The sequence below is a fragment of the Anguilla anguilla genome, chromosome 11 (genome assembly GCF_013347855.1).
Source record: "Anguilla anguilla isolate fAngAng1 chromosome 11, fAngAng1.pri, whole genome shotgun sequence".
Classification (NCBI taxonomy): domain Eukaryota; kingdom Metazoa; phylum Chordata; class Actinopteri; order Anguilliformes; family Anguillidae; genus Anguilla; species Anguilla anguilla.
The window spans coordinates 32,214,754-32,229,188 of record NC_049211.1 but is presented as its reverse complement, the minus strand read 5'-3'; the positions used below and the strand labels follow the sequence as shown (position 1 = coordinate 32,229,188).

The 14,435-nt window shown below is 40.8% G+C and overlaps 2 protein-coding genes across 4 annotated transcripts in view; both read right to left on the bottom strand.

Annotated features, from left to right (window-relative positions):
- Window positions 1–4,181: 4,181 nt before the first annotated feature.
- On the bottom strand, window positions 4,182–6,906 carry LOC118207318 (tumor necrosis factor receptor superfamily member 6B-like). Its single transcript, XM_035380784.1, has 4 exons — window positions 6,812–6,906; window positions 5,952–6,339; window positions 5,362–5,556; window positions 4,182–5,191 (listed from the first exon to the last, which is right to left on the bottom strand). Exons 1-4 carry the CDS (start codon window positions 6,818–6,820, stop codon window positions 4,920–4,922), a joined length of 864 nt encoding a protein of 287 aa, XP_035236675.1. The 5' UTR covers window positions 6,821–6,906; the 3' UTR covers window positions 4,182–4,919.
- A 1,748-nt stretch (window positions 6,907–8,654) lies between these two features.
- The window catches only part of rtel1 (regulator of telomere elongation helicase 1), a 47,502-nt gene continuing 41,721 nt past the window's right edge, over window positions 8,655–14,435 (bottom strand). For 2 of the 3 annotated variants that reach the window (XM_035382150.1, XM_035382152.1), the window contains 4 exons: window positions 12,688–12,813; window positions 12,208–12,441; window positions 11,076–11,210; window positions 8,655–10,586 (listed from right to left, as the gene is read on the bottom strand). In XM_035382150.1, the coding sequence (XP_035238041.1) occupies window positions 10,516–10,586; window positions 11,076–11,210; window positions 12,208–12,441; window positions 12,688–12,813 (566 nt within the window). In that variant the 3' untranslated portion in view covers window positions 8,655–10,515. The remainder of the gene's footprint in view (window positions 10,587–11,075; window positions 11,211–12,207; window positions 12,442–12,687; window positions 12,814–14,435) is intronic. The other variant, XM_035382151.1, reaches the window with a different exon arrangement.

Sequence of the window (14,435 nt, the reverse complement as noted above, 5' to 3'; positions counted from 1 at the left end):
TTGTTTGCTCTATGCTGTCATGCTACAAGTAACTCCAGTACATGTTGAACTTGGAACTGGCCTTCAAATAATGGCTTATCTATGACGGACACCTGCTTTTCCCAAAACTATTGAGAAATTTGTTTTGGTCAGGTGGTGGACCAAAACAAAGGAGGACTGACTGTGTATTCATGCACACAGTGTTCCTTAGCTAGGTTATGGTCACCATCCTAGGAACCTGTTTACATGCAGACTGCCAGAGAAACTATTTATCTTTATCAGTGATAGACCCAAATTTGCCTGGTTGGGGTCTGTCTCTAATAAAGGAACATGCACTTAATGATTCTATTTGTAAATGGCTGATTTAAAACATGTGAATACCACAGGTGATATCGAGTTGAGATCTGTCCATTGAGACATGGGGAACACAGGTGGAAATTAGTTAATAATATTCAGACTGATATCAGGAACAATTTGTTTCTCAGCGAAAGTCGGTAATACATGGGATAGCTTGCCCAAACGCATATTATTAGCAGAGGATCTCGGGGTGTTCAAGATCAAGGCCTATATTCATAAAGCATTTCCAGGAATGAGTGCTGATCTAGGATCAGTCAAGCATTTTTGCTCATGAGGTCAGGATACAGACTGGGGAAAACCTTATTGTGAATGACAAATTGGAGAACCAAACCGCGGTGATTACATAGCTGGTTACAGGCAGTCATGTCTGTGGGAATTTGTTTCAGATAACAGGGTGAATGCATTACTGTAGAACAAGGACAACAAGAGTGATTTCCACAAAGTACCGGAACATTTTATAACCACAGTGAGTCAGGGCCTTGGTTTAGCATTGGTGGACATTGCAGTGGAACAACACACAAATGGTTTACTGTATTTGGACACACCCCTTGGAAAAATATGCCTTTATTAAATAGTTAGAAATAGTTAGGTCTTGAGCTTGTCATGCCTGCTTGTGGTATATAATGAGAATGAATGGTTATGACGTTTATGTGCGAGTCATTTGGAAACACGTATTTAAGCTTGATAGCCCCAAATTAGGTAGGCTAATGTAAAGCCTGTACCCTGTGAAGAATGATGTTTATATCTGAGTCATTTGCAGGCCTGCATGGAATCTACACGCACGGAATCTGTGCAGGCAGAATTCTGACGAGAGCTCTGCGGAATTCAGTTGTAAAATGTTGCAGGTCTTTCACAAAGTTAACACAACCTCTCTCCCATGTCTGTGTGACAGTTGTGAGCTAGTTCTTCGTATAAATATGGCAGAAAACAAACAATAATATCAAGAATTAGATTTACAACTGAGCTAAAGAAGCATTTATCAATGAAGACTACAGCCAGAGACAGGGCAAATTAATTCACCAACGGTTTTAAAAAGGATGGGGAGTGTTATTCTGTCCTGTCTGGCAGCACTCATGGATTAGCCTACCTCAGGGGGCAGATGCTGCTGGAGCATCTGAAGTCCTGTATTCATTCAGAATTCATAAAGTTGGCTGAAATTGATAATCATTCGACAAATTTGATATCACAGAGATGGCTATTTATATAGCTTTATTTGGGTAGCTAGCTACCGAATATCAATGTTCCACAAGAAAAGTTAAGCCTGAAACTTGATGATTGACAGTGTTGGGAGTAACATTTGAAAAACTACCAGCAGAGTAGCCTCTGCCATATCAACACTACTGGTGGAGTGAGCACACACACCTGGGATGTGATACCAAGCCACAGATTAAGAGAATGAGAATTTTCCACCTGAAACAGTGCAGAGTCCCCCCCCCCCCCCTCCCCCCCCTCCCCCAAAAAAAAAAGAAGGAAAAAAAAGACCACAGATTATGTCTGGGCTTAGTCATTTGGACAGGCTGTATTGAAAAACCCAAATAAAACCTGGGGGCTTACTGTTACAGTTTTCCCATGTTTGTTAATGGCCTGGTTTCTCAATTACATTTTTAAAGGCAAGTCCAAACAGAAAATTCAATTCAATTAATTCAGCAATGTGTTTGCATATGCTTGTTTGTGTGTGTGTATACATAAGTCTTAAGTCTTAATACATGATATCATGCAAAGAAATAGAGTCTGCAGTCCTGTGTAGTTCTCTGAAAATCTGCAGTATACTCAACAAGTTTTATACCTTCTATACAGACAGAGAAGCTTACAGTTTTTCCAAAGAGATAGGGAACAAGAATAAATCTTTTTCTAAGGGAACTAATTGAACATGGGAGGTTACATATTTGACAACATGCCCAAACTATATGTTGGGCAGCTTGTAAACTAAGATAAGGTACCAGACATAAAGATATACACTCAAAACAAGCCTTCTTTCTAATTATCCACAAAAGAAATGAAAAGTATGTTAAATTAATCCACACTTATTTTTTTCTTTAAAAAGATTTAATTTAAAATTTAAAGATCTCTAGAAACCAGACAGATTTTAATACAATCACATCATTATTTCTGGAATTAGTCTGTGGTTCAGTATGGTACAAAACAATAATATACATTTTATTATAGTAGTTATTTTTTCCATTAAAAAATGTTACATAAGAATGCTACATTCCTGCAACTTCCTCCACGAATTTGTGAGACTGAAGCCAAGGATGCCTAACAGAGGCCAGTTATACATAATATCTCTGGATGGGTGACATCTATATAGCCAAAAATCTCTTCCTCAAGGTATTTAAAAAAATTTGAAACCAAAAAAAAAAAACCAGTGAGCAAATCTACTGAGAGAGGTAAACATACGATAAGAACAATTCATGCAACTGAGTTTAGGTACTCTTCAGTAGAGAATAACCAGGGCTGTGCTGCACAAAGACTAGTGATGCAAACCAGCCATGTAACCCTAACCATAAACCTAAATTTTTCTCTCTTACAGAATTCCCTGAACATTCTGGAAAATTCACATGAAACTTCCCAGCACACATATTTGTCCAGTGTCCCCTGGAACATTATATATAACTAACGAGGAAAATTGAAGAAAAGGAAACTGCAGAAATGACCTTGGGATGTTGGCTAGTTTGGTCTTTTCACCCGATTCCCTTAAAAACAGTTCAAGGTCATGAATGCCAGGAACGTTATCAGTGTCAAACAAATCTACTCTTTCAAAGCTTTCATTCGGAACATTTTCGCAATGTATTTGGCACATGTACTCCATGTCTATTTATTTATTGATTTATTTTTTGACTAAAAGATAACAAACCATTAAGTTTGTGTGCAAACATGGCTGGAATGTTTTTTTTTTTCTGTATCAGAACTTTGGAATGAAATGTTCCAAGACAGTTGGGGCAGGTTTGCTGATCATTTCTGTCAAATTGGCATCACGGGACTGATTGCTGTAAATGCCCAATCCTGCACTCCCTCCTTTAACAACATCAGGAGAATCCACCACTTCCTCACTAAAGAGGCTGCACACACAATTACTTGTACAAGCCCTCGCAACTTCACATCTGGACTATTATAAAGCCCGACTGGCCAGTTTGTGACCTGTGTCATCGGACCACTGAAACATACCCTGAATGCTGCTGTCTACCTGGTCTTCCACCTGCATGTGCCAATAGGTCATGTCACTTTTGAACACATTGGTGGTGGGTGAGGTGAGTTCCCCTTCACTGTAAAGCACTTTGAGCATTTGGAAAAGTGCTATATAAATGTAATTCATAATAATTAATAATAACCTTCACTGGCTTTCAGTGGCTGCATTCAACATTCTCACACTGACATACCAAGCTGCGAACAGCACTGCCCCTTCCTATCTTCAGACAATGATGACCCCAACACACTCCAGCTGAACCTTTTTATTCACCATCCTCTCACCAACTGGTTCTCCCTTCTCTATGAGCTCCTGTAGGCTGCTCTTCAAAAAGACCCTGGCTCTTCACTGCCCTCATTTCCTAATGGAGGGACGACCTCCCGGTCAGAAGAGAGATTCTCTGCCACTTTTTCCAAAAACCTCTATAAACCCATTCACCCCTTCAGACTAATCCTCAATGTTTCTTTTTAAAAAATAACCTTCTTCTTCCCTCACAAGTCTTAGGTATTAGAATTAAGTTTCTTATTTTTTAGCACCAGCTTAGGTTTCTCTTGGCAGTAGCCTACACTTGATCCATCTTTTAAGTAGAATATTGAAATAATATTTTGTTAGATAAAAACAGAATATATTATTATTACAGACTGGACAAGTAGTTACTGAATGTGTTATGAAAAAAAACAATTTATTTGGTATTTTTTACATGGTGTCAGAGTGTGATTTGCTTTTGCATTATATTCAGGACTACGCTATCTAATTTCCTTCTAAACATATATTTCAAAGTCTATATTGCAGCATAAATATTCACAGACAGATGTATGTTACAACAAAGGTTAATAAATTAGTAACTGTTAGGTGACCTCATTACGTGAACAAAAACAAAACAGAATTGACATAAAACAACCTCATTTCAATAAGTTAAACATGGGAAAAGTGTTCCCAGCACGTTCATAGTGAAAGCGCCAGCTAAATATGACAGGATTACTTACTGAGTAAGACCCATAACAGAAAGCATAACCTAGCCCAATGGCACTCAGTTTATTTATTCATACACATACGGGTCATACCAGCAAGCTACGTTTGCATAGCAAACCATGCCTCCACCATTCTGACTGCATTGATTTTTTTACTCTGGACAAGATTATCCAAGGTGACACAGCACTTTACAAAAATTAAAAAATTAAGGTGACACAGCACTTTACAAAAATTAAAAAAATGAAAATAAAAAGCTTTCACACAGTTTGATACTTGACTGATGGAATTCTGGCTTGTTGTCGTACTTACTCAAAACGTACACCAAACAAAATAATACAACAACCTTGATACAAACACAGGCTAATTCTTAGCTATAACATCCCCTGTCACTGCTGTTCAATGAGCAACACTCAAACAAGTAACCACGTTAACATTCCTCTTCCTCGCCTAGGAAAAATTTCTTGACTTTACATTCCAAATTAAATAAAGAAGATTTTTTCAAGATGTCTACCATTATACAGGCAAATGGCTGATCTTTGCGGCTCTCCTGAATAGTCAGGAACATGTTCACTAGGGGCACATTTTTGCCCTTCTCCTTGGCTATCCTTCTCATTGTGTTTTCAAGTCGTCTGCGTTTCTTGAGATGGAGAGGATATTGGGAGACGTAGTCCATCACAGCCCTGTCACACACAGCCTGATCTGTACGGAGAAAAGATTTCCACATGACATTATCACTCTCCAATACGACATGTGCCATTACTGTTTGAGAACGGTGTGTTAACAATTGTAAATAGCAGATAAATAAACGAATAAATGAGATAGATGAGATGATATATTGACTGACCACAGAATTAAGCCAAAAATCTCACCTTCGGAAGAGCCTGAAAGGTCACAGCTGCGAGGCTTGCACAACGTACAAAACGTGTCCCGTTTCGCGTGGCCGGGAATGGCTCTCTCGTGGTCTTTGCACCGAGAATGTTTCTGACATGGTTCTATGCTCGAGTACTCGGACGAAAAGTAGCCCTCCTCACACGGCACACATTTGACGTCGGCCTCCGCTGTACCTTCGTGGAATAAAAATAAATAGTAGGATCACTCATTCATTTCATTCAAGATCTTTGTATAAACCTTAGCTAAAGGCGTCTGAAGGAACCCATTGCTAAATGATTAAATACACTGTAGCCTTTACCGCTATAGCCTTCATCATAAGCACAAACGAGCATATTAATATACTGCAACTGCTTTCAAACATAGTGCAAAAACTAAAATCAAACGGAATCGCAAGTAACAAGAAATAAAAAAATTACGAAACAAAAAAAACCCGAAACCGACGGAATAAGTTTACATATTTTACAAGGCACGTAAAAATCACCAAAGAGAGGTTCAAACTACCTATATCTAAATGAATGTAGTAGGTTTTGTAGTGAGTGTACGAGAATGGTTATGGGGTATAACTTACCAGTCACATGTACGCCTTCACCGGGAGGACAAGTGCTGTGCTTCATGCAAAATCCTTGATTAAAATAATGTCCAGATTTACACTCGCACACCCTATTGTGTGTTGCGTTACAGGGTGATTTTTCGAATTGGTCCTCCATGCAGAAAACATTACAATATCTGCATCGCTCTATGTAATTCCAGAATTCTGTGTAATGCCGGTCTGGGCATGCGCCACACTCTGTTGGCCTTTTCTTTGTGCAGTGCTTCACCACGTGAGTTCCAGGGGGACACTTGTCACACGTCACGGGAACTCCCGTCACGTCATCTGTCCACTTGTAAACTGGCGCTTGCAGTTCGTTGCTATTACACGGCGCAAAGGCCAAAGCAGCAAGGACAATTACCACCTGCTGAATGAAGAGATGCGGTAAAATTACGATCTGTACGAACATACACAAATGTTACATTTTTTTGGGCAACATGTATTCTTGACGCAAAATTCGCATACCCAACTGTATAGAAACAAGTTAATACATATGTTAATCTACGTTAGAAAATGTTGCAAATAACATAGCCTACCCCCTTTACTTACCTACATCTTAGTCTATATAGTACAAATTCTGTACAAAGAAAACCCGTCCAAATGGGTGTTACTACGTTCGTAAATGTTGCAAATAAAATCCCATTTTCACCTACATCTTAGTCTACATAAAACTAATTTTGTGGGAAAATATTCGCAAGAAATTAAATGAGCAACTGCTAGCATGCATCTGACTTGGAATGGCTTTAAAAGTAAACTCAAAAGGGCATATTTTAACATGAAAAGGGGTTGAATACGGCGATAACGCCCCGTATTAAAACCAATGTACAAAGGCTACTTACTGTATTCATGTCTTACCGACGCAGGTCTTCATTCCCCATTGCAAGGGCTGTTATATAAAGCGCGGGACGATATTGGAATTATCGCGTCATCGCACTGTCATTCTTACTCAGCACACGTGGGCTGAAGGCAATTGTTTACATATACAGTAAAACTTATAATGGAACTCGTTGGGAAGGCACGGGATGTCTACAGGATAAATGTACATGTTCTACAGTGTAATCATTTTAGCAGTGGTACTTTTGTTTTTATCGTTAAGGCAGCGGTCCTTACTCTTATACAAAAAGCGCCATTGTGGGTGCAGGCTTTTGTTCCAACCAAGTTGTAACACACTTGATTCTACTAATCAATCACAAGAGCCTTTGCTAAGGACCTTGATAAGCACGATCGGGTGTATTACTGCTTGGTTGGAACAAAAGCCGGCACCCACACTTTCAGGATAAAATTAAGGATCCCTGCGTTAAGGTAAACAAGCAATACACACACGGAAAAACTCCCGCAAGGCACAATAGACGGGTATAAGATACTGTCACAGTGGGGTGGCCAATACGCCTTGACTACAGTACCAAAAGACAAACGGAATTTTAAAGTCAGAATACATAAACTAAATATGAATCTGTTGTATGATATTTCCTGCGCAAGTAGTCTATGTTACACAGTTACCGGGAAAAATATAAAGCAACAAATATTCCAGACTGTAAAGGAAATACAGGTAGACTATGTTTCACAAGCTTAATTTAACTGGAAATCAATTTACAACCGTTGGTGCTCAGAGTTCAAGACGTATTATAATATTAATTATGCATTAAACTGCACAGCTGCTACATAAACAGTCAATTAAACCACGTCACCCCAGTGTGTAAGTATATAAAAATGATCTTAAAACCTATTATAAAATGAGTCATTTTACAAGTTGCGTGACTGTGCACCACGTATAAAGGTCAACATTTTTAACGATGCTCTTAAGACACAGGGGAAAACCCCATAACACTCTTCCCTTACATAATAATGTCCGTTCTTAAATAACGCGTAAAACACGGCTGTTTAATGACTCAGTTTATTGGACAGGGCTAATGTATCAGCTTTGCAGTTCTTCGTTTCCGTGCGTATCTGCCATCAACAATTGGTTGAGCAGTAACTGTCTGAAGCTAAATTAGGACAAAACTGAAATTCGTTTACTTGGCTGCACTTCTCTTTAAGCTTGGAGATTTTACCCCCCAGGTCAAACCAGAAGCAACAAGCCTGGGGGCCATTTAGACTCTGACTCTCAAAGTTTTGCATCACACAAAAAGAAGGATAGTTTTCTCTCATCTCAGAAACATTATTAAGGTTTGATCCTTTTAACCAGGCACAATGCTGAAAAAAACTTCTCCAGGCTTTTGTTTCCAAGCAGACTGGACAACTGCAATGCCATTTATACTGGCACCCGCACCCCTAAATCTATTAATAGGCTACAGCTTACACAGAACACACTGTCTCGTCACCAAAAAGAAAAAAAAAGCAGAGCACATCACTCTGGTTTTCCCTAAACTAGCTTCCGGTGGCATCCAGGACAGACCTCAAAGTTCTTCCGCTTGTCTAGAAAGCACCTAGGCTTAAGCCCCGCGTATATCGCAGATTCCCTGGGTTCCTTATGCCCCTGCATGAGCGCTCGGGTCATCTGATGCTGACTCACTGACCTCTCAATACCACAGGGCCAAAAAAATAAAATAAAATAAGATTGAGGAAGCAGCCATCTTAAATCATGCACCCAGTCCCTGGAAAAGCCTGCTCAGGGCTTTTAGGGAGGTGCACTCAGTGGACACTTAAGACCCAGCTAAATACTTATCTTTTCAATGTAGCTTCTTAACAATTGATCATTTATTTTTAAAGTACTCTTAATACATACACATATTTAACACGCATGCACTCGTGTCACTTCAACGGGAATTCAAATTTCATGGATTTTCTTTTTTAAATCTTATTGTGCTTAATCCGTATTTTTATGTCAATCTGTGCTTTTGTTTTAACCTTCGTGTAAAGCATTGAGGGTGGCATGTGTTGAACGAAAGGTGCTATATAAATAACTTATTATTATTATTATTATTATTATTATTAATGATCATTACGATTGTTATTATTATTATATTTTGTCACTTCCTGAGCATTTAAACGAACGTAGCGGTACCAAATGATGCAACAATCATTGGTCACCAATCAGGTTTCAATACCATCTTTGCATTCCATGTACGGCCGAGATTATTTCCTTCCAGACAGAAACAGAAGTCAATGAAACGAACCAGTACGGGAAATGTGTGGAATTCCAAAATTCCCAAAGTGGCATAATCTCATTGTATGCTAGCTGTTAGCTGTTTTGGAAACGTTTTAGAGCCTGGTTTGTTTGTAGGTTTATTTAATTGACTGTGTTTTCTTTTAAAATTCCAAAGAAATCAACAGCCTCACAACTCTTCATAAACCTGGTTAGAATTTGATAGAAATGTTGTGCGAGCTCGTCTGGTCATGCAGTAGAGGCTAAGACCCTTGGCGTTGTCAAGACAAGCCTTGACATAGTGCTAAATTCGCTTTGGATCAGAGGTGGGCAAGGCTGTTCCTCTAGGATCCGTTTGCATTCATGTTCTTGCACCCGTTACCCTGGTTCATGCAGATATTTAGCAACGAAGCTGGTTCGTCTGGAACCGTAGAAAAGAACACATGGGGAGGTTCATATGGGGACACAAGAACAGTCTTCAGTTGGGATTCATGAACCTGCCCAGAAATGTCAGTAACTGCAACGCACAAATGGACATGGCCCTCCTGCCCACCGCTGCTTAACACAATAAATGTAAATGCGAAGTCTGAATGGGCTGAACACACCATTCTTTTCTATATTTTGCTCGTCTGGCAATTGCAATACTAATATTAACACTACTACTATTACTACTGCTACTACTAATAACAACAATAATAATCACTGCCGTCAAAACAGTTACTAATTCTCCTTCACCATTCAGTCAATGCGAACAAGAAGACACTTTCCCAACCCGTAAACAAGTTTTGACAAGGTATGCCATTGAATTGGTCCACGTGGGATTCAATTTTTCTTTAGCAAACAAAAAGCTTACCTTTATAGAAAATAATTTTAATATCAAGTTTGAACATTTTTACCATTTGAAATATTTTCTTTAAACAGTATTCCAAGCTGGTTATTTTCACAAATTGTAACAAAGCAAATACTGAATGAAAAAAAAATTATAATAATTTGCGTGCCCTTTCCTACGCCAGCACTGTAATGTTAACATTCTCGTTTTTAGACAGAACCCTGACCCATTCTCATAGTCATTCATCACATCCAGCAAAATGCAGTTTCTTGCTAAAGGTGAACTTGAATTCCCGGTTTTCCTTAAAGGGTAGCCGTGCACAGTCGTCCAGTACTGAAAGAACCGGCCGGGCGGCCAGTCACAGAGGTGCCGGGTGGAGGGTGCGTTCCATACATCTTGCGCCATCCAAAAAGGCAAATCCTTGGCTTGCAAAACAAAACTTCTGTCTGTCTCCATTGAGCCTACACCTGCTTAGAAGAAAAGCCACCCCCCCCCCCCCCCCCGGTTTCTGTTTCTGTTACAGGCGAGGCCGGGAGGTCCTGGAAACGTTGACACATTGGGAGCAGGACGGACAAACTTTCCGGGCGGGGAACTCTTGGCTGCGCGGCGCGGCGTGGTGGTGGCGACGCCTACTTTCTCTGACTGGAAGAGAAGAAGGCGGAGATCTTGCTTTGTCCTCTCGCTGACGTCTCGCTGGAACCTGAAAGAGGCCGACAGACGCCTGACGGCTTAATCAAATTTTCCTCAGTAGCCACGGGAAAGCAAAACGTGGCTAATGCGGGTTGTCCGTCGCACCGATGCTAAACACCGTAATGCAATGTATCCTGCATCTGTTCACACACAGAGCGAGGCTGCACTAAGGGCCGTTATGTCGATCACGTCATCTTCAGACCTACCAGAGAGTAGGGGTAGAACTTTGTGGAGCATTCAACAGGCTTTCGGGTTTTACAATGGTAGTGTTTCTGGGACCACTGCATACCCAATATGTTTGTAGGGGACACAGAAACATACTGTATGTAGGCAGCATATTGGGGTGGCATTGTAGTATAATGGCTAAGGAGCTGGTCTTGTAACCTAAAGGTCACAGGTTGAGCGTCTGCTAAATGCCTGTAATGTAGGCAATTAGTGAGTTAGTGGGTAGCGGGAGGGGTTCTATGCGTCAGTGGGTTAACGGGGGGGGGGGTATTACCTGGCGCTTCCAGGCGCACCTGGGGGTCCTCGGCTGCTGGAGCTGGGGAGGGCGAGGCTGTGCCCCCCCCCGATAGGTCCTCTACCATCCTGAGGAAGCGCTCCTTGTGCTGAGGCCGCACGAACATGGAGAAGGCTGTGGAGACAGGGCCCCCGAAATCATCACCTCAGACGACGCCCCCATGCCTCACTCCCTGTTCTGGGACCGCAGCGCCTGTCCCATGGGCTCCGGTACACATTTATATGCCTTTCACTATGGAGTCTTTTCCATGCAGTAAACGACGGGGCTGGACTCTCTGACTGACCAGACACAATGGTCTTTAGTATGTTTAAAAAGAGCAGCAGCTACTACATAAGCATAATACAATACATTTTTCAAACCTACGACCTCCTGTTTGGAATGTTTTTTTAGTCTACTGACAGTTCTACTCCTTACCTGTAGCTCATATCTGCAGTATTGAATTTCGAGTGAATGGAGTAAATTGGACTAATTTGTTGGGTAACACTTTACAATAACGTCACATGAATTGGCATTAACTAATGTAGTTGTTAACATGAGTTAATGATGTACAAATGCATTAATTACGCATTAAATCTAGTTACCAGTTAACAAATACATTAACTGAAGTAGTTGTAACATGATTATTTATACATTATGAAAACATAGGATAACCTCATAATTAACCATTAACAAATACATTAACTGTTTTTTAATCCCAGTATGAACTGGCATTAACTAATGCAATTGCTAACATGAATTAATGATGTACAAATACATTAACAAAGCTGTACAGATGAACTTTTCAGTAAGCAGGTAACAATGACATTATTTAATGCCAATTCATGCGACCTTATTCTAAAGTGTTACCACTGACTGAGTACAATAATCTCCCCTGAATAACTGGTAATGGAAGGCATTTGGATAAAAGCGTTTTCAAATCAAATTCACAAATGAATCACAATATTCCAGCTTTTCCTCCTGAAGCACTCTAGTTCTAGAAATTTCTTCTCTGACAATATGAGACTCCAAAATTCAAAAACCAAACATGGCTCCAAGTTTCGGATACTGACAGTGTCTTCATGCAAAACCTAGGCCTTCAGAAATGGCAGATCAAAGTAGGCAGAGTACTTACTTCTAAGAAGAGAAAAACCTTCCGATCTCTCCGTGAACAAACTCACAACCTCCGAGACCATGCTTTCATAATTGTCTGTATTTTTGTACTCCTGAACTGCCATTAACAGCCGTTTAAACTTTTCCGTTCCGAATGCATTCTTGACGTCGGCGATAAACGCAGAATAGACTTTGCTCTTCTGCATAGGTTGGCCTGGCGTGACGACCGTCTTCCGAGATGGCGGCTCGCCGTTTGCTGGAAGGTGCAAAAATCAAAGCATGCCCCACAGGTGTGTGAAAACATTATCGCAGGTGCGCTTGTTTACACAGGTGGTCACATGACAAAACACCAGGTGCTCTGGATACTGTCCAGTTGCCCAGTCAGCATTTTCAAATTTTCAAAAGTTTTTTTTTTTTCTTTCTTTTTCTACATTTTCTCCTTCAGTTTTCAGTTACTGACGACAAGGCCGCTGGGTATGTCCCTGTGCGTAAAAAGACTCACCATTGCTGGTGCCGAGATGAAAAAGGTGGGAGCCTCCTTTGTTCAGGAAGGCGCTGGTGTTCAGCTGATCATGGGAGGACGCGGGGGCAGCGAGGGAGGTCTGCTTTTCGGCCTTCGCTGCAAAGCCAGAAACAGAAGACGAGGTCGCTGTCATTCAAAATGGATCAAAGGTCGTCCAAAATGGACAGAAAACTTACTGAGATGCATTGCAAGCAGGTTACATGAGATTAGATTTTGTTTTTCTACGCGCAGCTAACCAACTGGGGAAAAAGCACAGAAGAGTATTTTTGGTACAAAACCACTGGGGCCACCCTCAAGGCCGTGTCAACAGGGTCCGAGAGAAACTCAGGTCGCTGGGAAACCAAGTCCGATTCAAGACTGTTCAGTTTCAAGCCCTGCAGCGCTGCAAAGCACACGAGTTTCTATTAATAAACAGAAATTAAGGGGGGGTGTGTGTGTGTGTGTGTGTGTAACCAGGCATGCAGTTTACTACAGCGAGAGCGAAAGAGAGAGAGAGAGAGCAAGACAGAAATGTAAACCACAGTGAATACACAACCTCTCGGTTGTAGTAAATTTTACTTGTCATCATGCATCCTGACGCCCCCGTCCCTCCTCACACACCACGGCGTGCTGAGTCGTATATCTGGGTAAGACGGCAGTCACGCGTGTTGCTTTGTCACAGAATGATACGGTGAGTCACTCCCCGTGCGTCAGCCGATTGGCAGATCGCTGGAGAGCTGCCCGAGGCCGCGGCTCACTTACGAGCGATCCCAGGAATGTGCACCCGCCAGTGCGCTCGATAAAGGACTTTTCATTCTCGGGCAGCGCTGCGGAGTGGAACGCCGAAGGAGAACCATAAATGGTCTGATGTTTGCTTGTGTGAAACGAACCGGACCAATACGATGTGACAAGATAGCAAACTGGTTCAGACTTTAAAAGGACTACTGTAAGTGATAACACCCTCAGTAATCAAAGGCAGGTACCTTAATCCAAAGCATACAATAAATAAATAGATAATAATAATAATAATAATAATAATGGCAAAAATTAAATAAAGAGCATTATGCAGTGAGAAGTTACAAGATAACTGAACAGAAAAATAACAGGGAACAATATCATACCATTTCAAATATAGGCTTAGTAAGAGTAGAAGAAAAAGTCAGAAAAAACACATACAAAATAATTACATTCATTCATAGATTAATATTCATTTCATATCACCCTGAGGGGGATCCTATCCCAAACATACTCATAAGACTATTTTAAATTTTAAATAAATTCCTTTCCTCCCTAAACTCTCTATCCAGCACCAACCACCCTTTTTTAACATATCTGGTGAGGTAGAAAAAAAAAAACCTAGGCCATCCCCCCCCCCCCCCCCCCCCCAAATTTTAATATTCATCATCGAGGCACCCCTTCCATCCCCTCCCTCCCCACCACCCCAATTATCCACCAAATAAAATCTTAAAGGGCGGTAATACCTAAACTATTAAAGGCAGTCCGGTTATAAAGATTGTGTTTACTGTGGAAGACAGAATAATGTGACAATTATGATATAAATAATTTTGCTCAAAGAACAGCTGCTGTGCAGGCCCGTGACTAAGTCCTGGGTTTCCCTTACAAGTTTAGCAAAAGGATTACAAGTTACATTCCTAAAACCTCTATTAAGAGTTCTTTCCCTCCTTGATTGGACAGAGTATGAGGTGGTTTCCGACGAACTGTTAACATTTTTCCCATGGCACGCAGGA

Bases quoted from the DNA above. Each gene is read 5' to 3' on its own strand.
- LOC118207318 (XM_035380784.1), bottom strand. The intron at 5,557-5,951 runs GTAAGTTATACC...TATTCCACGAAG, and splicing joins TGAAGGCGTACATGTGACTG to GTACAGCGGAGGCCGACGTC. The intron at 5,192-5,361 runs GTGAGATTTTTG...TTCTCCGTACAG, and splicing joins CCTTTCAGGCTCTTCCGAAG to ATCAGGCTGTGTGTGACAGG.